Genomic DNA, 24,920 nt, shown 5'->3' on the forward strand with positions numbered 1-24,920 from the left:
TTAAATGTGTTGAATTAAGTAACATTCTTCCAAGTTGAGTTGTTGTAACTTATTTTATTTATTGAATCCAAATCAGTATTATCCAGATATTTAGTAAATGGAAATCAATTTCATCCACATAATTAGTAAATCTAAATTACTTTTTCACAGCTATTTGGTATATCTAAATTACTTTTTTTTGAAAACCTAGTAAATATTAATCATTTTCACCAATAAAATTAGTAAATATAAATTGGTATTATCCGGATATTTAGTAAATGGAAATCAATTTCATCCACATAATTAGTAAATCTAAATTACTTTTTCACAGCTATTTGGTATATCTAAATTACTTTCTTTTGAATACCTAGTAAATATTAATCATTTCCCCTGTATAATTGATTTGGATTTACTCAACATTTGCCATATTATTAGTAAATCCAACATATTTGTATTATATATTTTGTTTAAATTTGCTTAATTAAATCAATAGTTTTTAATCAAAGATGAAGTATTAAATTCTATTCAATTATATTAATTGTCACTTTGTTGCCTTAATTTTATTGAGTAGACAATGGTCAAACTTTTCTGAGTGTACCCTCATGCCTACTGGGGCCACCTAAGCTGAAATTGCCATTTTTCAAAACATTGGCCATGTATCTGCCACATGGCACATCATGTTATTTTTTAACTAAAATATAATATTTCAACCTCTTGGAGTATCTGTCTTGTATAGACCGACCAGGCTTTGTTTTGCTTCAGGCTCAGATGTTCGAGTACCTGCAGCTATGATGGATTTTCAATGAATAAGATCGCCGTTGTTAAACCCAACATCAAGGGTCTCACTGCACAGCTGTACCAGTGCTGGTATGATGACAATCACCATGGATACTGAAATAAGTTTATATTTTTAACCCCTTGGCATTTTATAGCACCTTTTATGCAACGCGATGAAATGTAGGGTATACCCTACAGCACTTTAGACCAAACAATGTCCGTGTGATACACACATCTAAAACTGACAGTCCAATCGAAGAGTTGGAGAATAAAAATGCCATCACGGTACCTTGTAGCCCTGAGCGTTGTGGTTCCGGCTAAAGGGATAGAAAGCCCCCACCTGCATCCAGCGACGACATAACTCTTCAGTGGGGTTGTCAAAGAATCCACAGATGTCAGCCCCGATCTGAAACACAGGGGAGGGGGGGGGGGGGACGGACGACAGCTTGACATTCAGCCAGAACCTACAGTAAAGTTATTTTTATGTTTTTCAGCCAGAACCTACAGTAAAGTTATTTTTATGTTTTTCAGCCAGAACCTACAGTAAAGTTCTTTTAATGTTTTTTATGTTACATTCAGTTTATTCTAATCTCACAATTGTCAGACTCAGAGTAAAGGAGAATGCTTGGATTCGCGTTGTATAATGTGTATTGGTACTGAAATCAAATATAGTAGCTGTATTTTTATTATAAATGTAAATCCAGGCGCTTTTAGAGAAGGAAAAAATCTCCCGCAATTGTGAAAAAGGGACTCTTGTATGTTAGCTTAACACATATTTGTCTTATAAAATGGCTTTCTTGATGTCCGCTTAATTCATTCAAGATGTTCTGGCAGAAAGAAGACGTGGGCAGTGATCGTTATTTGCATTAATTGCACAATGGAGGCCAATAATGAGACTTCAGTCAAAGGCCAGTCCAAAGAGACTGCTTGCTTTCTTTTGTTTACTTCTGGACACATTTTACAAAGGATTCGACATGAGGCAATCGATCCAAACGTGTGGAGAAACTTAAAATATGCCTGACAGTCTTACTAGGATGTAGTTGGTGTCTATACGTACCTGACGTGCACAGCAGGAGGTCTGGGTAGGTACATGTGTGCCTGTGTGCGTTGTGCGTTAGCGTTTGTGTGTGCAATCAAATCTTTAGATTGTTTGCACTGCATGCGAGTACATCGAGTGCACTTGGGTACTGACAAGTGTTGTTTTTTTGGTCTTTTGAACGTGGTGTTCCCACAAAGGGAATCGGTGTTCTTCCAGAAATTGTAATAGATCTCATTCCAGACACACTTTTTCTTGCCTGCCCTCCTGTCTTTTTGCTTCTGCCTGAACATGGATCTCAATTAGCTGTTGAATCTTCTTTTGAGAAAAGCAAAAGAGGGAAAAGTCCTAATGCCAGAACTACATGTTAACTAAACTGAAACGTGTCGTAAGCCCTACGACTGGCTCAAGGCAAATGTATTTGTTACAAGGTCTTTTTGTATGATACAAGCGCTCTAATACTAAACAGCATTTCTGTCTTTCATTAACACTATCCGGAGGGAGTCTTAGCCTCAAGTCCAATGTGCCTGCGTTAATGGATATGTGCTAAAAATGAACTGACTGCAAGGATCTTGGTTGCCTCAAGTTTTTATTTTACTCACATCAAATCAATCAAAACAATATGTTTTTCTTCTGCGAGTGTGCGGTGACGATATAGGTAGAAAGGCTTCACACAAGGGCCACATTAAACTGGTACGACGTAATGCTTAAATCTGTAGCCCAAGTGAAAAGCTGAAGTGGGATTACTCCCTGCAGTCCTGTTAAGCCGTGTCACGCCATCCAGGTAGAAATAGTTTTTCCTGTCAAACTCACTTACCTTAAACATAATATGAACAGTATTTGCACTTGTGGAGGTTTACTACTCACATAAGGAACCCCAAAGAGGCCAAACTCTAACATTCCAGGGATGGCCCATTTTATGTCGTTCCAGTTGGCAGCATTGTCCCCCAGCCAGTGACCCGAATATTTTCCTACACCTGGGAAGGAGGAGCGGGTCAGCATCAGAGTACGGTTTCCTCCAAACACACTCTGCAGAGCTCTGTGGGGGAGAGAGAGTGAAAGAAAGAGGTTGTTAAGATACAAAAGACATGGGTACATTGGCAGAGGGTGATTCCAAAAGCACATGGAAGACACTGATATTATGCACACACACATGCTAATGAGTGGAATGAGAGAGATTAGTTGTGGACAAAGCCGGCTACATTATTATAGTTTGCAAAGGCAAATCAAAGCCACAATGATTTCCATGACTATATGGAAACCTGATGATGTTTATGAAATGTGTCTCCTGTCAATAGTACTTTTTAATTTGTGGACAGAGGGAGACAAAGAAGGAGTAAGAGAGGAAGGGGACAAAGCAAAGATGAGCTAGCTTAAATACTAAACGAGTGATTCTGCTTGCTGTTCATGGTCTCCTGTGAACATGTATGATCCCTTTGTGTTATGTACCATATGTATGTTAATACTATGTTCCCATTAATATGTTTCTATTTGTGCACCTGCATTTTTTAAATCATTTTTCGATATTTACCTGCTCGCTACTCCGGCTGGAAATCATCTTGATGGACATCCTAATTGCTGACATGTACTTTGAAGAGTGAGGAGCGTGTAGGCTTCCAGCAGGAGCTATGAGCGCGGAATACACTGGCGATTTCTTTTCGCCACCAGTGACGTATGAAAGAGCCGTGACACGCAGCTGGAATGACTTCAAACTGGCGAGACTCTACGAATATGTTCCTTTTGTATTCACAAGTTGCAATAGTAAAATGATCAAATTCGCCATTACATTTTCGACCCTTCACTATTTGTGGAGTTTGTGTTCTATAGTCTTGACACATTATGCCAGATTGTGCATTGAATTCATAGTAAATATATAAGATGTCGCAAACACTGTTATGCTCATCTGTCGCTTTAAAATGATGGCTCTGAGGCAAGGGTTTCTAATTTGTTAAATGCCTCTCTCCTCTTCTTCACCACTTCCGTTCACATCTCTGGGTGAGACAGGAAGAGAGGAGGTAAGGAAAGGGATCGACGATGTACAAATTGAAAACAAGAGAAAGGCCTCTGTGTTTTTTTGGAATTGATTTTTAGTTCAGTTAATGCTTTCTTAATTAGTTGACTGCTATTTGCCATACTTGGGGAACTCATAAACGGTTATGTAAGGTCCGGAATGTAAGGTCCGTCAATGTAGACTCTACACTTTTTCAGTTGCTGTTAAAGTGCAATGAATAACCAAATATAAAGTGAAATGCCTTTCTCTCTCTTTTTCTCAGTCAAATATCATGAGAACCTTTTTAAAGGGCCAGTGTGTAACTACGTTGTCTTGTACCTGAAACCTGAAACTAGAAATTGATGTGTTAGCTTAGAATTAGCCCTTCAAATCTAAATAGGAGGGGCTTCAGGTTCACAATGTCTGCCATGTTGTTCACTTTGTTTCTATAGTGGCCCAGAACGGACAAACCAAATACCCTCTAACGAGAAACTTTTTTGCATTTTTACATTACCTGGACGCCATGTGTGAGCAGCCAAGGGCAAAATGGTACCCCCAAAGTAAAGTAATGTTACTGTGGTAAAGATGGCCTCTGAGCAAGGTGAATTGCGTTGCCACTGTTTTGCACACATCCTCTGCAGACATGGTAAGTAAAATAGTAACACCTAGATTGTTACAGTGGCATTTCATCAAATGCAGTGATTATTACTTTATTTTTGTCTTGGCTTCTGCGATACATCTGAAAGTGTATGGCAGTGACGAATCGGGAGAAAATACCACTAATTAGGGAGAACATTTTTACTTGTGTAGCACTGACGTGCTTTGCTACCTTTTGACCTCAACATATAGTGTATGATATATTTCTGCATCAAAGGCTGTGCAGTGCATTTGCTTAGTGTTATTTTCCATCAGCTGAAAAAAACCATTAGTGCAGGTGTGTGATGCTTTCTAATTGATGCAATTTCCCATACCATCAACATTAGTGCACATTAGGATTCTGGCAACTGAAGCCAACTTTATCTTGTGTGAAATGACTAGCTGGGGGCTTGGAGACTAAAGAAATTCCTGTACCAAGATAAATGTGACTGCAGCCTTTATACCTCTGTGACATTTGAGTTGTTTGTGTTTTGTGCAGCACTTGCTCATGTGACAGGCTGACTTCCTTGACTGTTTCATAGTCTTTGGATTATGAATCTGATGGACTCTTGTGAACCTCATCTGCTCTCTTTTCAAAATGCTCTGTGCTTGTTTTCATGATGGAAACAAACAGAGATTAGCTGCATTTTAGGCCTCAATATATTATCTCAATATAATTTGACACCATTGTGCGGTTTCAGAAGCATGGCAAACTTTAGGCAGCATACTTTATATAACTAAATAGGCTTTACAGTAATTTACATCACTTGATTGCAAAATATACACAAACTGGTATTTCTACTAAAATGAGTGTGTGCAGTAAACTATCGGATGTGAATTGACTATAACAATACTGACCAATGAGTGTCTTACCTCTATATATTTAAATAAAGCATAACTCAACTTTAACCTGCTTTAAGCTCAATCAATTTCCATATTACAAAAATGATAATTTTATCCAATAATCTCATTGATGCCTCTCTGTAGGTTTGCGTAAGTAATGGGCCCTTTTAAACAGTTTCAGCGCCAGACCCAGATGAGAAATTCATTCTCTCACCCTGGGATTCGGGCTCATTAAAACATTTTTTCTGCACTTACCACATGGGATACAAGTGGAAATGGTCTGCAACAGTCACAGGCATTGATTTAGCCGAGGGCATATTTCACTGGGCTGACGTATTTCTTCGTTGCACCTTCTTCTTTTTCCATTTCAGCTCCCATTTCTCAACAGCCACTGATTCTACTGCACTTAGCGCTAAAGATCCCGTGTGTCGCATTGTTTTGACATTACACAACAAACTTTGAGTTTGCCAATCCCTTATTGCTCTGGAGGGGTGGCAGCAATTTGGCGTCGACAGCACAAGCTCGCCAAACTCCTTGTGAATCCACTCACTTTTCAGTAGCCAGCACCATAGAGTAGCCATACAGACTGTGGACATCATAGTGGTTTCCCCACGCCTGCTTGGCATCCATGCACAGAGTCTTACTGTACATCACCTCATCCAGAATCTCTGTGGTGAGAGAAAATATGGAGAAGGTAAGGAGAGCAGAGGAATACAAAATAGAGAATGCAGTGATGGAAGGAGAGAGAGAAGGAGGTAAACAGGCAAGGAAGAAAGAGACGTTGATATATACAGCAATAGGAAGTGGGAACAATGAGGAAATTAAGGACAGCCAGAGCAATGGAGGAACAGGGTGACTAAGGAGGGGTTCAATAAAAAGGTGGCATTAGGGGAGCATGCCTTTTCCAGTTATGATCATCCTGTCTGTAACACAGTTGGAATAAAAGACATGGCAGAAGACTCATTTTCAAAATCCCTCATTGGGGACCCAATATTTTAGATGAGTTATCCTCTGGACCTGGCTTACTTTATGAGCTATTGTGACGGATTTATCAACATGTGCTCAACAGTTGCGCTTCAAATGAAAGCCCAAGACATCCTCTGTATCTTTGATATGTAGATTTATGACCCACTTGAAAACAGTGTTGCCATGACAAAGCTTTGAGACTCAACAATGTCTATCAAGGAACATAGATGCGGATATCAAAACTGTGCTCGAAAAGCAAATACATAGTACTATTATGGCGCAGAACATACAGTATCAAGAAAAGTGTCTTACTTGGAGTGTAGGGAGGGTAGTTAAGGTTGTTATCAGCACAGCCCTTATTTGATCCTTTCTTGAAATTAGCCACCTCATTCATGTCCTGCAAGTGCATCAAAGGACATTGTTTTATAAATTACAATAAAAATCATTCAAACTTATAATTTGTATTATTTGCAACATGCTATAACAGTCTTATGTATGATTCTTCCATTGAGGTGACCATCATATACTAAAAAGGAAAATCTCTTCCATATGCAATTTAAAAAAAACAAAGGGACATAGGATATGCTATAATTTTTTAAGTAAGTGTGTCAGAAGTAGTAAACAATGAGCCACATCAAAATGTTCAGCTGAGGACCCTTCAACACATAATGCGAAATTCCCAGGCGGTTTTCTGTTAGCCAGTGTTTCATTGGCCTTCAATGTTCAAACCACAGTTAAGTTATTGCCACCAACGTTTCCAAAAAAGTAGGCTCACTGCACATGTGTGTCCGTAATTGGCTGTAGAATAATTTCAGTGTCAGGGTTTTTGGGTTGGCGGACAGCTAATCAGTGGAAACACACATTCACTTTATGTATTTAACATTGACTTACGATCCAGAGTGCGTCATGTTTGATCTCCTTAGAGAATCGCGCATACTCATCAACCCACCAGTCGATGCAGTTTTGGCTGGTGTAGTCTGGAAATACTGTCTGTCCTGGCCACACCTGAGAGCGAGAGAATGTGAAATATGCATTTCCAAGCAAATTTGAATAAATTTGGAGCAAAACCTTGAGAACATTGGTTTTGCATGTGAGCTCCCCTTCCGATGGTATATTTCAGATTTTGTTTTACAAAGGCACAATGCTGTATGTAGGGCCTACTGTATTTGTTGATGTAAAAATATATTTCTTTCTTTTTCTCCTTTATTTAATTCCATTTCAAAAAGCATCTGCAACATGTCTTTAATTAAGTGAGAAGCGAGCCTCCACAATATCGTACAGGTAAACAATTTGAAGGAACATGAGTACGCTGGCGTAGGTGTAGAGAGCTCCCCTGAAGCAAAAACTAGGCCCATGGAAATGTCAGAGAAACAGCTTAAATATGTGGAAGTGACAAGGAATAAAGATCAGAATAGAGCTGAAGTGTGCAAGGGGAAGTAATTGATCAGAGAGAGAGAGAGAGAGAGAGAGAAAGAGAGAGAGAGAGAGAGAAAGAGACAAATGGAGGAAGAAGAGAGAGTTGAAGAAGAGAACAGTGGAGAGGAGGGATCAATAATGCAATAGAAATCTCAAAACGGGACACTGTATTCAAAGTCGTCCTTAATGACAGGTATTGAGAAAAGTGATTAATGTGTGTGGAATTGTATTTTTGTACGTGAACCCTTTTCCATAAAGCACAGTGGATATTAAATCTCAAGGTTGCTCCACGCTAGCAATCTTTCTACCTTTACTTCCACTGCCAATGCCTTTATAACCCAGTTTGTAGCAAAGACATGAATCATGCTTATGTATGCTCTCTCACACACACACACACAGATTTATAGGCAGATGGTTTTGGCAGGTGATCAGAACTCCATGGTCAGAGTTTATTGATAGTCCCTCACAGTTGCAATCTAACCTTTTCCAATAAGTACTTCCTTCTTTTACATCTAGATTTCTGACCCTCATTACTAATAATACCAGCCCACTTTTAATAAACCATCTGGCTTTTGTCACTGCATATCTCACTCTATTGTTTTGTATATCCGTGTTTCCGTTTTAATGCTCTCCAGTCTGCAAATCTATAACATCATTACATGTCTCTCTTGTTTTCAAATCTGTCCCTCTGCCTGCCTCCGCTCCAAAAAAAGGGAGAGACAAGACGGAAGGTGGAAAGACATCCATCCTGTCCTTCCCTTCTTTGTGTTTACCCGATAATCTTGTCTCTCAATGTGACTGAGTTCTTTTGTACTCCCCTGTGACTTCAGCACTCTGAAAGATAGCTAGTCTATATTTCTGTACATTACTCTCTAATCTATTATGTGTGACTGTCGATTTCCTGCAGCTGGCTTTTTCTCAGCCCATATTACTGACCGTCATTCCTACCTTTAAACCCATGGAGACTCTTTTCTCTCCATGCTGCTTTGTTTATTGTGCGATAGGTCCTACTGTGATTTTACTCGCACACTGAAACATATGGGCCACCAGAAAAAGCTTTTATGCTTTTGCGAGCAATTAGCCGTCTTAAGAGCAGACTAAATATACCAGCCTGTCTCTGTATCTCCTTTGTCACTGACACATCTACCGCAGAGGTCATTTTGCAAAGTCCCCACTTTGTCTATAACCAGGACAAATGCTTCATATGTAAATTAATTAGAATCAATTAGAATCGTACATGTGTGTGCGCAGAAATAAAGCACAAACTAGCAAGAATAGCATCTTGTTTAAAGAAATTGACACACATAGATGTACACAGACAGAATTTTTCCTTCCCTCTGTATCTCTCCCACACACACTTGCACACCTAATCGGTCGTGCGTTGATGCAGAACATTTTAAGATTAAAGACTAATGCAGAATCAATGCATTTGTTTGACCTGTTATAAACAGCATGAAAAATCGATTACCAGAGGGACTGGGTCTAATCGTGTGCATAATCAAAAGCAAGATTATAAAAGCATGTGAGCCGTAGACTTCAACCCCCCACCTCCTCCTGTCCCTGCACGGGAGATATTTTTAAACATGTGCTCTGTGGGGAGAAGGATCAAAAAATAACCTACGGGAGGCTTGAACCGTGTAGACAGCCAGTTACGCATACTCTTGCATACACACAGCAAATCCATATATCTATGCTTATGTTGCATGACATATTGTAAAATGTGAAGGCAAAAAAATACTCAATGCCAAAATGGATCTTTTTGAGGCAGTTTTAATTCTTGTTCTTGGATTCAACAAGGTCCTAAATTATATACATTTCTAATTCATGCTCCTCCTTGAATATATGTCCTTTGGCTAATAACCTTGTATTGCATAATTTATTAGAATTAATCAGCCTACCAACATATTTGCCATACTGGGATCCCGCAAAAAAATATGCTAGCTAGCATAACTAGCTTCATGTATTCACTGACAATACCTCAACTGACTCAAAAGGGTTAAGAAGAGCATCGTAGTTTGAAGCCTAGTGCCACTGACCAAGCTGCGTTATTTGATGCATTGTTATGGGAACGTGCTGGATCATCACTGTGATGATGTTTTTAAAGCCTGGTGTTAAAGAGGCATCATCATCAGGAGGAAGTACATATTTTAAGTGTCTAAGGGTCACTAAGTGTGTTGCATCGTCTTTATGCATGTTCAATTAATTTATTTCATCAAAATGCTGCTCACCTCTCCTAACAGTGGAGTTTTCCCGTCTGATTCAGTGACCCAGGCGTTCTTCTTAGTCCCCCGGTCATAGGCGTCGTATGGAGAATTCCCTACCCTTTTATTGGTAGCTATTGCAGGATCCTGGGAGCAGAGGAATAGACTTGAGATGTGTCCAGGTTACATTTACTGTTGATGTCCGTATCCACAGTTTGTTTTCTTCACTCATACAAAGTGCTTCATACCAGGATGAGGATGTATTTCTGTCCCTTCGCATGAAGGTAGTCGGCGAACTGAGGTAGCTCCCTGAATTTGACTTTGTCATACGTAAAATCTTTCTTATCCTCCATGTAGTCAATGTCAGTGTACTGAATGTCCTGCATGGGTAGAATACGACATGCTCAGTATATGGGCACTTCATGTTCATGCAATACATATTATTTTTGCAGTTCATGAAAAATAAAAACAAATGCATGTTTACATTGATGAGTTTACTTCAAATAGGTTAGATGCCATTTTATATTCAAAGCTTAGTTAGAAATGCTAAACATGCTAGCATGCATTCCATGTATTAATATGATATTTTCATCTTGCATTAATGTAATTAGATTAAAATATATTTTAATGCTTTCTAAATGTACCCACTCATGCCTCCACTTCTCTGCCAAACCTGAACACATACACTCATATTTCAACTATTCAATATTCATTGGATAGGTCTGTGTTGCACTGTAATCCCATTTCAGCATGGATGGTTAATAAAAAACCAGTTGTACTGTAAATGAAAAAAAAATGTAACTGTTATCTTGTCTGACCTGCCTTTGCTTGTTTATTTTGTCGTAGAGCCAATGTGAGTGGTGAGCTTGGCTAATGTGCTGCTAAACATTGGGAAGACGATGGGAATGCCCTTTTTTTTCTTCTTTCAGGTTGTGACTTCATGCTTGCTCGGTCTCTCTGTTGTCTGCCAAAATCTACTTCATATCGATAGAACAGATGGTTTGGATGGTTGTGCCAGATCCTTTCTCTAATGGGAATCAGCTCCAGACATATTAGGAAGAATGTGATAATGTGGTCTATCTAATGGTTATCAAATATGTCCCTGAGTACCAACAGGAGAGAAAGCAGCTGCATGGTAATATCTTTGGATATGAAAGAGAGATTGAAGATTGAGAAAGTTTATACATTTGTTGGCATTTCACTTTTAAATAAGAGTTCAAACTGCGTCCTTGATTGGGCAGTCTTTGCTGAGTTGTGATTGAAGTGTTTTATGGGAGAAAATAAAGATTTGGATAAGAAGGTAACCTTATTAATAAAGGAAAAAAATGGCATTAAACATAATTTCGCTTTTTGAATGGGACTAAGAGTTACTATTCACAAGCTCAGACAAAGATAAGCAGTAAGACTCATTCCCAAGAAAATGTCAACCAGAGCTGGTATTTATCAAATGTCTCAGTAGGGAAGAGGTGTTGGAGTAGTTGTAACATTCAGATCAGGATGAATGAGATAATGAAATGAACTTGGTCAATTGATCTTTGATCAGCGCTAACATTCAGTGACACTCACAAAATAGTCGTCCTGGGATTGAATTTATAGAACCCAGAAGACTCTCCATTATTTCACAGAAAGCTGGATTACCCCGTCAAAGCTAAAGGCCATCCCTATCACTCCGACTGTTTTCCTGTCTCCCGAACTCCTGCTTCAACCTTCATATCACGTCTTCACATATAGTGTATTGGTTGAGGCCCTTGCCTCTGGAACCACACGGTAGTGCATGAGTGGTTCAAATGTAACAAGGGGTGCTTAAGGTGAAGTATCGATTTACTCCCCCACCGTCCCAAAAGCTCTCCAACTGTGGTAGCAGCTAAAATCATGCAGTATGCATTGTCACAAAATGACTTCAGACTGTTAAGAAAGGGAGAATCCTACCGCTTCCTTTTAAAATATCTAAACATTTTGACATCTGAGGTCAAATCTAAAGAGTTGCGAACATTGTTTCCCCAATTTACAGCATTAAGGTGAGATATTGAGTTTGAAAGTGCATGTGCGTAAATGTATCATGGATAGTTATATGATGTCTCCCTGTAATTTAATAAAGAAAAGTTATTTAACATTTCTATCACAATAATAGGAAAAATAGCCTTGATAACCATTTCAGATGGACAGGGAGATTGTCGGACACACTACATATAGACAGCCTAAAAAAATCAAGCAGACAATATCTTACATATGGGAGGGATACGGCACGATTCCTCTCCACGGTTTTCTTGACCTCGCTCAGGCTGCCATAGTCCCACCGAGAAAGCTGGAAGCCCAGGGACCAGTAGGGAGGAATGACAGGCCGGCCAATGAGCTGGACAACATAAGTTAGACATATTATTGTAATTACTGTTCCTTGTCAACTCAAAAACAACTTTTGCACAACAGACTTACTAGGAAAAACGGGCCTGTATACATGATATATATACTATGAACATTATTATGAATACACTTTTTAAAACAAAATACAAAATTATTTGTTCCTCACCACAAGAAACTCCTGGACCACTTGTTCTGGCGTATCTCCAAAGAGAATGTAAAAGTCAAGGACACCTCCAATTGTCCTGTAAGTCACAGCAGGAGCGGGCTGCAAAGTCACGTCTGAAAAAAAGAAATGTGAAAAAATGGAAACTAATTCTTATTAACTTTTACTCTATTAATCATAACCCTAAACACCCTAAAAACCCCAGTGTAGTTGCATGGTTGTGTGCATGCATGCGTGTGTGCATCTTCACCCATAGCATTGCTGTTCATCAGAAAGACCCCGAATGACTTTCCACTCTCATCTTCAAGACAGAGGAAGAAGGGATAGTGTCCATAGAGGTTATGTGTTCCCTGTGGGGAAGGCAGATGGAAAGGTGGATGAGGGGAGACAGGGAAAAGGTGGGAAGTGGGAGGCTCATTGAAACTGAGTTAAATGTTAGATTTCACAGCTTACAAGGCCTTCAAAAACACACATGTGTTGGGAGCACACGTTAACACAACACTTTGACACATGCGCATGCACACACACACACACACACACACACGCACCCTTCTTACCCTGTGTAATGTACACCATTGACCATGACATCCTATTACAGAGACTGGATCAGTCGATTGGCATTTCAGGCACAGCACTAAGTTGGTTGAAATCCTATTTATCAGATCAATCTAAATTCATGTTTGTAAACGATGAAGCCTCGATGACCGGCAACGTTAGTCACGGAGTTCCACAAGGTTCTGTGCTTGGACCAATTGTATTTACCTTATATATGCTTCCTTTGGGCAATATTATCAGGAAACATTCCATAAACTTTCATTGTTATGCAGATGATACTTAATTATATCTATCGATCAAACCAGAGGAGACCAACCAGTTCAAAAATTCAAGCATGTCTTTAAGACATAAAAACATGGATGACCTGCAACTTCTGAAAAAACTGAAGTTATTTTACTCTGCCCTGAACACCTCAGAGATCAAGTATCTGGTGATGCGGCTTCTGTAGATGGCATTGCCCTTGCCATCCAACACCACTGTAAGGAATCTCGGCGTTATCTTTGACCAGGACTTGTCCTTTAACTCCCACGTGAAGCAAATCTAAAGGACTGCATTTTTTCATCTACGTAATATTTTAAAAATCAGACACAGCTTGTCTCAAAAATATGCAAAAAAACTGGTTTACGCGTTTGTTACTTCTTGACTAGATTACTGCAACTCCTTATTATCAGGCTGCTCTAATAAGTCTCTTAGGTCAATCCAGTTGATCCAGAATGCTGCAGCTTGTGTACTCACTAAAACTAAGAAAAGAGATCACATTACTCCTGTATTAGCTGCTCTGCTAAATCAAGAATCATATTTAAAATTATTCTCCTAACCTACAAAGTCTTGATCGGTGATGCTCCATCATATCTGAAAGAGCTTGTAGTACCATATTGCCACACTAAATAGCTGCGCTCACTAAATGCGGGGCTACTTGTGGTTCCTAGAGTCTTAAAAAGTAGAATGGAAGCCAGAGCCTTCAGTTATCAAGCTCCTCTTTCATGGAACCAACTTCCACCATCAGTCCAAGAGGCAGACACAGTCACTTAATTTAAGAGTAGACTTAAGACTTTCCTCTTTGATGGTGCTTATAGTTAGGGCTAAATCAGGTTTTCCCATGTCCAGACCCTAGATATGCTGATATAGGCTTATAGGCTGCTGGGGGATATTTTAGGATACACTGAGCACCTATCTCATCTTCTCTCTCTACTTATGGATGAATTTTCATCATTGGACCTGGCTTGGTCTGATGCAATGGCCCTGCTGATGACCCGCTCACTCCTCCTCTCTACCTCCATCTGCCTGATGGACCATGGAGGTCTGGATCGTGGTCCATGCCTACTACCAAGTCATACACTCTGGCATACTCATTGAATGTGTTGTAACTCTGTAATGATTCCTTCTGTGCACATGACATCTATTGCATCTGTCCATCCGGGGAGAGGGATCCTCCTCTGTTGCTCTCCTGAAGGTTTCTTCTCTTTTTTTCTCTGTGAAAGGTTTTTTTTCTATTTCCGATGTAAGGTCCTGGGACAAGGATGTCATATGTGTGCAGATTGTAAAGCCCTCTGAGCCAAATTTGTAATTTGTGATATTGGGCTATCCAAAATAAACTGAATCGAAACTGAATCAAGCCTTTGAGCAAACTAACTGTCTTCTGCAGCAACCGAAAAAAAACAGTCCTGTAGCAAACATACTGTATGCATGCAAATACACTGTATGTATCATCTCAAATGTACTGTATATATGCATGCAGACATGCTTTTTAAACCATGCATAATGTCAAGTTGAGTGTCACTAAAAGTGATTTGCTGATTAAATATCTTATGTTATACTCACTCCATTAGGGAAAGCATCTCTGGTGAAGATGGGCCAGGTTTTCCAGTTTGTGTCATGGCGATACTGTTGATGCACATGCTCTCCCAGGCCATAAATATTATGGGATGGAAGCTTCGCAGACATCTGTAGGTACTGGTCTGCAAACACCAGTGGGGCCATTGTAGTGTCAAACCTAAATGTGTTTGAACAAAAGGGAGGAAAACAATTGACAAACATAAGAACTGGTCCCCGAGAGGACAGACAAAGTGATGTGTGAAAAGAAAAGAGGGAGCAGGTCTGAGACAAGGTGAGAGACAATGACGTAAGAAAGAGAGTGAGCGTGATATGGAGTGATACGAGTGAGTGGGAGTGGAAGTGTGTCCAAGACCAGGACATGTTGATTTGTAGATAGAAAAAAAGGAAAAGAAAGACCATCTCATCAAGCTCTAATCAGCCCTCTGGTTTGCATTTCTCTCACCTTCTAAACAAGGCATGGACTGTGAGCTGTATAAAGATATAGATACAAAATATACTAGTGAAGGTTGTAAATACAGTAAATATATATTGGTATTGAATAGTCATGTTCATCAAATAGACCCAAAAAATACATTTGTAATCATTAGATGATGCTCGTCATAACTTTTTAGTCAATAAGAGTCAAGCGGATTAACAGGAATTTTAACATTATTTGTTATCAAAGAAGAGATTGCCTACACACAAGCGTGATTATAAGTATCATAACCCCATGAACACACTCACTATCTCCTTCTTTTTTTGGAACGATGGATATCTTGAGAAATTATACCTATAAACATGTAAAGATGACTTGCTGCAATTTGTACAAGTGATTTATAAACCTTGTTATAACTTACATTTTTGATTGTTTTAGTGGTCATGCGGAGTATAGTTAAACTATTACATTTATGGCACGTTGTAACAGGTTAAATGATTAAGCCATTTAAAACTTAATCGCCCTCCTTCCCTAAATGCTGGTGTTCTACTTAAATGCGAGTGAACACTTCACAAACGTTATGTGGGATAATTGAATTTGCTGGTGTGGGTGTTAATATGGTTCTTGTCTTCTCGCGATTGGCAGGGACCATTGCTTGCCCTCAAAAGTAAGGTGAGTTCTTAGGCAGTGTCCTGACGACTACCATACAGGGAAGATAATTTCAACGTTTGGCATGAATGAAATATAAATGTAACTCTTTAAAAGAGAAGCTCTTTAAAACCCAAAGTCTGACCTATCACCTGCATTCACTACAAAACATTAACATGTGAACCCGTAACGGCGGTGAATGCAAAACAAAGTTAGAGCAATTTGATTACTTAATAGCTGATCATTTAGATTAAAGATAAATGTTTGCCTTGCAGGATATTTGTCATGGATCATAAATGGCTATCGGATCCGATTAACCAATACAGAACGCAATGATGTGCAAAACACCATGTTCTGTATAAGGTCATGTGGTGGTATTAAACCCTAAGCATCACATAGTAGTAATGCAAACAGGGAGGTGGTGGCCTCCAAAGCCCCAATTTGTTGCCTGAACGATAATAATGGTTTAATGCTGTTTAATTGAGTGTGTGTGGACGTGTCTACCCTTGTCACACAGATCTGAGGGGTAATGGAACACCACAAGGTCACCCAGGGCCATCAAAGTGGCCTGTATCTACATCAACATAATAATAATTCTTTCCTGTGGGAACGTGGCACTACAATAGAGGATTTCAGATTTCTGACATAATTGCATGACATCAAAGAATCAATGTTAATGTATTGTCAAATCTAAAAGGGAGGGAACGTAAACGTAACAACAATTCTCAAATCCAAGTGGTCAGTGTGAAAAGACAAACAATTGTCAGAGATACAAAATGTGAGAGAATGAATAACATATTCTTCAGCTCAATTCGTCTTCTAATACAATTTTGGACACTATGGCATCGGCTGGGTTTTATATCCAGAAATATATCCACACATATGTCCACACAGTCAACTGGTGAACATAGCTTTCAATAACCTCAAGTCCCCATAACAATCTCCTGCTACCATCAATAGATCAACCATCAGACCTTTCGACAGCTACATACATACAGTAGTACTGTACATAGACCGTATATGTAGTTGACTGCATGATAACAAATAGTTATATAGTACGTGTCCGGATACACATGTCATTTTGTTGAATGTACAAATTGCGTCTATAGTGTGATGTTTATTGTATTTCCTTCAGTCGAGATGGAAAACAATGTGATATTGTACAATTACTGATCACTCACAGGACTTTTTTGTTCTCCTTCCTGCGTACAGTAAGGCCAAAGGGTTTGTGTTTCATCTCAAGTGTGTTGCTGATGGGGCTGGAGGGGTCACTGGTGAGACTGCCGATGTGCTCATGGGGGACTTCAAACCTCTGCCTATGGGCATCAGAGATCTAAGGAGAGATAGAGAAACAACAGTACGGGCAGTTTGAGGATGGCCTCATGTTTCACAGTCATTTTGATACTTTGTTGTGTACATCACTATTGGTGTCCTCTTTTTGTTCAGCACAGCATTCTTATTAAACATACTTTGATAAAAACTACTTTTGAAATGATTTGACAAGACTAGATTTATCTCACAATTCCCTTGTGTGTGAGAGTGTGTGTGCGTGTGTGTTTGCCGGTGTGTGTGTGTGTGTGTGTGTGTGTGTGTGTGTGTGCAAGTAAAAGGTGTTTAACAGAGGTGATGTCTGACGCTCTGTACCTTAAATCGGAGTCGATTGTTTGACTGCATTTCTGCGTGAAATGACAGCTCTTCTATATCAGCTCCAAATAAGGAAGGAGAAGTCATTCTCTTCAGTTGGGCTTTCATCACTGCAAAATTAACCACATGGGGAAGTGAGGGGAAAGGTTATAGTACGGTTATAAATATTAATTTTAGGGAATCTATCACATTTAACTTCTTCATCCCCAAAATATAGACGACATTACTCAAATGTAATACTCTCATTGTGAAACTATAGTGGTAATGTGTGCAGTCATTATTTCAATAAAGCACAAATAAGTTCGGAAAGTTAATTTTACATTTTGGGAAAATATTATATTCACTTTCTTGGTGAGAAGGGTGAGAAGACTGATACCACTCCCATGTCTGTTCAGTAAATATGAAGCACACGTGTGTGGTCTGTTTAATTATCACAAAATGCCTGACTGGCATTCGAGCTCTTGAGAACAATTGCTGGATGAGATGTGCACCATCCATCATAACATGACATGTCATTCCATACAATGAGTAAACTGCAACAATGAGAATGAACTGCAATAGTCCTCAGTTGAAGCACTCATAAAACCCATCGGGTTAGCTTGGAATATAGTGTATTCAAAAACTGAAGTATTCCCTGGTTATACATTTACCAGTATGATCAAAGGGTGCAATATGATATCAGAGTCCACAGTGATCCCGGAGGTAAACGGGTAGTTTGCATAGTAGCCTTGAGGGATATTATGGCAGAATGTAAGAATATATAGAGACCATTAAACTTATATAAGGAGTGCTTTAATTTTTTCTGTAATGGTTAAAGTCCCTGTTGAGTAACAATAACACTATCTCAGGCAAAGCAAGATACATTATTGTTTTAGATAATGTTTCTCCAAGTCTAGATAAGGGTTTGCGATTTTAAAATATAACCACCTTCTGTTAAAATAATTTATATTATTATTGTGAAAATGTTTATGTTCCCCTTTTATAAAAGGTTCTTATGCTCTTTAAATGATGTCACCAACAGTAGAATATGTCCAATATTTATTGCTGCTTTTACACTGAGTTAACATAAGCCAGTGAAATCAAGCAGAAAATGGAAAAACCTGCATGCTGCAAAGTCAATCATGTTTTCTGATATGCCATCCATGTCATATTTCACAGAAAAGCTGGCCTGAGGCAACATCAGTGAAAAAGCAAAAAACGATGTGAGGATGACAGACGGCCAAATTGAAGGAATGTGGAGCATTTAGAATTGGAAAATAAGCTAAATAGAAAGTCCAACATTTTCATCACTTTGGGACTGCATGAGTGGAAGAGCAGGATATAGAGAGGGGAAATGGGGATTTACCATAAGGATTCGGTTGCTCCACAGATTCCACTGTGTATCCATGGTTGGTTGAGAAGAAACACCAGGGAACATTTCTCTCGTCCAGTGGGCACCAGCAACAGCCACGCTGCTCACATCGCAGCTGTTCAAGTAGGGAGGTCTATGCTGTTATCATTATCATCAGACTCATTGTAATTGTTGTCATTCCTGCTACTTTAAACAAAGTTTGTAGCATTATCATCATCATTGGCGTTAAACTAGTAATCATCAGAACCAGGGTAACATTAATCATCATGAACAACACCATTTTAATTGTGATGATCCAAGTAGGAATTGAGTTGTATATTAACCATTCATTAAGGTGTTCAAAACAACCTTCGCCATTAACATTACTTTGCATTCTTGGAAATGGAATTGACTTATACCTTTGAGGCTCCAGCATCAGGGAAACAGTCTACTCTCTCAGCCAGAGCAATGGTGGGACACTGAGGAATGAATACTTCAGTAGTTTCTGTTGAAAGATGACATGTTTACTTGAAACCAAAAAGAAATGTGACAACTAAGATGCTTACTAATGTATAGACTTTTGAGCAATGAGCTCTTGATGGCACTCACCAATGGACCTTTTTCACTGCAGACAATTTGACATGTCATAGTTTGAAAAACACAGGTGAAACTGATTACATTAGTGATGGCTCAGTTCCATTTTTTGTTCATTAATATTCCTGTCAGCCAGCCTTTGTAATACCAGGACGACCCGAGAAGCATGCAGCCATCCTTCATGTTAATAGAAACACCTGTTCTTATTTTACTGTGACAAAATATCTGCTTCAAACCTAGGCTCAATAAAATAAGTGGATATACACTGTAATTTGTGTCATTAGTTTGTGGACTTTTGTGGATTTTGTCCATCTCCATCTTGGATTTTGTCCATCGCCACCTTGGTTTTTTACAACCCTTGAACAAAAGTGACTATATTTGAACTGTGGAGGAGTGACGTAGGTAACCTTATGAGACATAAATCATACACTGCTGTATTATCTAAATTACTCTCTACAGACCTTCATTTACAAATTTGACATGATGCTGTATTAAAGAAGATATGCAAATATAGCGATTAAGACCATAAACTCATGTTCACAATGTTTAATGAGGATACATCAAGTCAGAAGTAGGGTCATTTTATCATTGACTTCCATACAATCTAAGTTATTGCAACCAGAAGGGGCCTATCAGCAAGTAGAGAGAATGCAAATTCAAGGCACCGCTCATTTTTCTCACTTTTCTCACTTTTCAGAACTGGAGGTTGCAGCCTGCCTTTTTAAAAATGTGTATCTCTCTTGGCTCCACAGAAAACAAATATTTTTCTAACTATGCTTGAAAGTAAGATCAATCCAAGTTACATTTCATAAAATTATAAGGGGCTCTTGTCTCCCATCCATTCCAAAGCTACACAATTTGTATCTCAATGTTGCACATTTAACTCAAGTAAAATTAGAGAACAAGTTTAAGCTTGCAGCACTGGAGCTATACTGACCATGACCAGCTATCGCAGGTGACCACATGCATGGCAACAGTCCTTTCCTAACAGTTCCTACACTGAATATAACCCCAAGTGATTCCAGTATACATTAGTGATAGATAGTCTGCATAAGACAATGTTAGAGTCACCAGATGCGTAATTGCAGACTCTTGCAGAGGCTTGCTAGCATCAATTTACAAATACAAGGGATTATACCAACATGGTGAATGCTTTAGGCTCATGTTTTTTCATTGTGTTAAATTGTACATATGCATCTTCATGTATGTATTAGCATGTTCACCTACCATCTTTAAGGACCCCAGGTTCTCCGGTGACAAACAGAACTACAAGAGCAATGGCTGCCGCAGACATCAACGTGAACATGACCATTAAGGTCACCTCCAAACCTGAGAACCGCTTTCTCCCCATCTAACACACATGCACACATATAAAGAGAGTGATTACATAGGACAACATCATTAACACCCAATAATGACACCAAGTTTACTAAAGGCAAGGTCTCGAAGGTCTCAAACATCCCTGCCTAATGAGGCCCATTGGCAGGACACACACACATGCACAAAACAATCAAACTATAGTAAAAACACACATATATTGTATTAACCTTGGACTCAGCGATAAAGTAAAACAAATTAATTAAGACTTAAAAATAAATCAAAAGAGAAACAGGGAGTCGACAAAACTGCCGACAGGCTGGATCTAATCTTACAAAAGCACCCATCATATCACACAAGCAATTAGGCTTCACTCCAATGTACTCTGAGACACAAAAATAAGGTTAATGTGTGTGGGTTTGGGTCTATTTGGGTGAATGAGAGGCTTATAGCCTTCCTGTTTAATGTGCTGTGAAGAGCAGGCAAGGGCAAAGAGAGAGACAGAGAGTCAAATGTGTGCATGCCCCCATGTAAACCATATAAAAGCACCGACAATCACCTGCAAACAAGCAATGCAACACTGGGGCACACCAGCAAACACATTCATTTAGTACAAACCTTTTAGCCTCTCTCTTCTTCCCTTTAGCTTCCACTAAGTGCCTAAAAATAGCTTCAACCCATAACAGCATATCAATTTACTTCTCCCAAGTCACAAATAGGTGTAGATGCACACAAACACACAACAAGAAGCAGTGGCACTCTTTGGCTGCAGTGTTTGGGTTTCTATGAGTGCAGGCAGTTTAGAGTATAATCTGATATTGCGTTGGATTTTTAAATTCCCTTTTACTTTGAGACACATCTGTACAATTTAATGGCAAGAGGAGGTTTTTCACCTGTAGTTATGTCTAAGACTTGTATACAAAAATGTTGATCAGTGCATTATACATCTGAATAAGAAATATGTCGAGACATCATTATTCAAAGTCCTCCAAAGAAATCTGTTCCACAAGGCTGCATTATACTGCTATATATACTACTACGATATACTGTCGTGACCGTGTAAAGGGAGTCGGTTGTCAACCCCCTCTCTCTAGCAATCACGGTGAGGCAGTGTGCATGCTGGTCGAGGTCTGTGCCTGTTTGTGGTGGAGAATAATTGTCAGTTTGTTGGAGAATGCTAATAATAAAGTATTCATTCAAGGACGTCAACGTGTCTCCGTGCTGTGAGTGAGTAAAACATACCGAAATGTTACAATACATTGGATTATTTAGATTGTATTCGAAAACTGTTCTAGGCAAAGAGCTACACATAATGCTGTTTTAAAGAACATAGTTCGGGAAGGAAGGCCATACCCCTTACTCAGCCAATCTTTCGAGCCCTTGGTACTTAAACACGTCGAACCTATTCACTCCCTCGTCGTCTCAGGTCCGACATACGGCGCTCTTCCAGCCGGTCGAGATCCAGCCGCTCGAACGCGGGCCGCGATCGATCTCCACGCCGACGCTCCGCCGAGCGCCGTAGTTCCCACACCCCCGGGTGTGGACAGTACGTAAGCCAAAAGACGCACTCGCCGAGCGCAACATTCCATTTTATAAATCTGACAGGAAAGCCAGACTATATCAACGCCTGACAAACCCCCGACAGAACAACACGGCACTTCCGGGTTCCCGGCGTCGCAACGGCAGCAACGCCTACGACGTGGTCTCTGACCGAGGACCTCAGTTTACGTCAGTTTTCTGGAGGGAGTTCTGCACGCTTATCGGGGCCACTGCAAGCCTGTCATCGGGATTCCACCCACAGTCTAACAGCCAGACGGAGCGCAAGAACCAGGAGATGGAGACGGCTCTAAGGTGCTTGGTCTCTGAGCATCCGGCATCTTGGTCCCAGCAACTCTTGTGGGTGGAGTATGCCCACAACTCCCTGACCAGCTCTGCCACTGGGATGTCCCCGTTCCAGTGTGCCTACGGGTTCCAGCCTCCACTGTTTCCTGCCCTGGAGAAGGAGGTTTCCTGCCCCTCGGTCCAGGCTTTTGTCCGCCGCTGCCGCCGTACCTGGGCTGAGGCCAGAGCTGCGCTTCTTCGCTCGGTCAACCGTTATTCTGCGGCAGCCAACCGGCGTCGCTCTGAAGCCCCCAGTTACCAGGCTGGCCAGAGGGTATGGCTTTCGACCCGAGACCTTCCCTTGCGGGTAAAATGTAAGAAGTTGGGACCCAGGTTCATTGGACCGTTCGAGATCCTGAAGGTCATCAATCCTGCAGTAGTGAGGCTCAAACTGCCCCGGGCCTTGCGGGTCCATCCATCGTTCCACGTCTCCAGGGTGAAGCCGGTTCGGGAGTCCCCACTGGTTCCTGCTGTCCAGCGTCCTCCACCACCACGGTTCATCGATGGAGGTTTGACTTACACTGTTCGCCGCCTACTTCGTTCCCGCCGGCGTGGGAGAGGGCTACAATACCTGGTTGACTGGGAGGGTTATGGTCCAGAGGAGAGATCCTGGGTTCCGGCGCGACACATTCTGGATCCCCCTCTCATCAGGGAGTTTCACCGCAGCCACCCTGACCAGCCCGCCAAGGGTCCTGTGGTCACAGTGGCTACACAGCCAAACCCTGTTCCCTCTCGGTCATTGACGGAGTCAGATGTTGAAGAGGATGAGGAGGAGTCGTCTTCCGATCACAACAACTCACTCGTCGGGGAGGAGAGGATGGGGAGGTCGAGTATTAACAACTGGACTGTTCCTGTCGTGCCGCAAATTCCCTCCCCGGGCCCCCGCCACCCACCCTAGGAGGCCGAAGATTTTTTTGTTTTTGTTTTTCTTTCTTGTTTTGGGTCGTCTGGGATCCGACCCTTAGAGGGGGGGTTCTGTCACAGTTTCAGCTCCACACCCTCCTCACTCCCCGTCGTCAGTCTAACTCTCTTCACCTGTTCACACACCTGTTGTCACAGTTCAGCTCCTCACTCTGTGGTTTAGTCACTCCCACCTCGTCAGTCTGACTTCCTTCACCTGTTCACACACCTGTCTTTGATCACTAATCAAATCCCTATATTGTCTCCTGCCTCACACACACACACCTTGCCAGATTGTTCTTCCTTTTCTATGCCAGACTCTCCAGCACTTGTTTCTAGACGGATTTCCTGTTGCCGACCCTGCCTGTCCCTGATTAACCCGCTAGTCCGACTCCCCGTGAACCTACCAGCCCTTCGTCCTGTTGATACTCTGTCCTGTCGCCGACCCTGCCTGTCCCTGGTTAACCCGCTAGTCCAACTCCCCGAGAACCTACCAGCCCTTCATCCTGTTGATACTCTGCCTGCCGTTTCCAGAGTGTGGAATATAAATTCGAATGATCCCTGGAGTCGAGGGTGCATTTGGGTCTACACACGAGCCGTTACAGTAATGTGGATACTATTGCACAATACACACATCTGCAAGCTAGAGAAGGTAAAAAGAGAGTCTGTATCTGTAACAAGAACTATTTCTAATGCATTAGGTTTTATTTATTCATGATATTAATAAAACAATGTTGTAGTTATTGAAATTAAATCCCACTAGCATCACAGTACTAATATCGGCATCATATTTTAAACTGCGGTGAATCATCAACAAATGCCAGAATTGAAATATAAAATAAAGTTTATTATTTTAGTTGAACAGGAAGACAGCTTGCAGCTGCAGTCTTACCTCCGTGCTCTCCAATGTTCAGGGCAAAATGCTTCTGAGATCAAGTGAGATAGCACCTTATTATCCTCAGGATGTATTGTGGTCATATGGGCTCACCACTCCCTTGCGCACGTTCGATTGTGTGTTTGTGTGTGTGTGTGTGTGTGTATGTTACACAGTCTGAGCATGCAGTTCCCAAAGCTTTAAAAAGTCAGATAGCCATCTCGTGTTAAACAACTACAGCCTAAAATGCCCATATCAGCTTGTTACAATAAATCCCGCATTCATGTTTGATTACACATATTTCATGTGAGTGTGGATTGTTGTCATTTTCTCAAAGATTGTGTATTTATGTTTTATATGAGCATGGGTAATCTTTACACCACTGTTACTATATCACCATACTTCTACACATCTGAGCACTCACACACACACGTTGCAGTACTTAGTTAACAGATTGCGGTCACAAAAAGCAACTCAGTAGAATAATCATACCATATATTATGCATAATATGATGTTTATATAGTTTAATGAATCCACTGTGATCAAAGGTGAAGTTA

The 24,920-nt window shown here is 40.5% G+C and overlaps 1 protein-coding gene across 1 annotated transcript in view; it reads right to left on the reverse strand.

Moving 5' to 3' along the window:
* The window catches only part of si (sucrase-isomaltase (alpha-glucosidase)), a 76,934-nt gene extending 56,193 nt beyond the window's left edge, over positions 1 to 20,741 (reverse strand). The window contains exons 1-16 of the mRNA XM_056442019.1: positions 20,618 to 20,741; positions 19,216 to 19,301; positions 18,812 to 18,932; positions 17,467 to 17,576; positions 17,004 to 17,155; positions 14,745 to 14,916; positions 12,619 to 12,718; positions 12,372 to 12,484; positions 12,072 to 12,197; positions 10,093 to 10,224; positions 9,872 to 9,991; positions 7,119 to 7,232; positions 6,540 to 6,624; positions 5,812 to 5,929; positions 2,660 to 2,831; positions 1,046 to 1,162 (exon numbers count right to left, since the gene is read on the reverse strand). Coding sequence (XP_056297994.1) covers positions 1,046 to 1,162; positions 2,660 to 2,831; positions 5,812 to 5,929; positions 6,540 to 6,624; positions 7,119 to 7,232; positions 9,872 to 9,991; positions 10,093 to 10,224; positions 12,072 to 12,197; positions 12,372 to 12,484; positions 12,619 to 12,718; positions 14,745 to 14,916; positions 17,004 to 17,155; positions 17,467 to 17,576; positions 18,812 to 18,932; positions 19,216 to 19,301; positions 20,618 to 20,741 — 1,962 coding nt within the window. The remainder of the gene's footprint in view (positions 1 to 1,045; positions 1,163 to 2,659; positions 2,832 to 5,811; positions 5,930 to 6,539; positions 6,625 to 7,118; positions 7,233 to 9,871; positions 9,992 to 10,092; positions 10,225 to 12,071; positions 12,198 to 12,371; positions 12,485 to 12,618; positions 12,719 to 14,744; positions 14,917 to 17,003; positions 17,156 to 17,466; positions 17,577 to 18,811; positions 18,933 to 19,215; positions 19,302 to 20,617) is intronic.
* Positions 20,742 to 24,920: the final 4,179 nt, after the last annotated feature.

The sequence above is a fragment of the Pseudoliparis swirei genome, chromosome 20 (assembly GCF_029220125.1).
Source record: "Pseudoliparis swirei isolate HS2019 ecotype Mariana Trench chromosome 20, NWPU_hadal_v1, whole genome shotgun sequence".
NCBI lineage: Eukaryota > Metazoa > Chordata > Actinopteri > Perciformes > Liparidae > Pseudoliparis > Pseudoliparis swirei.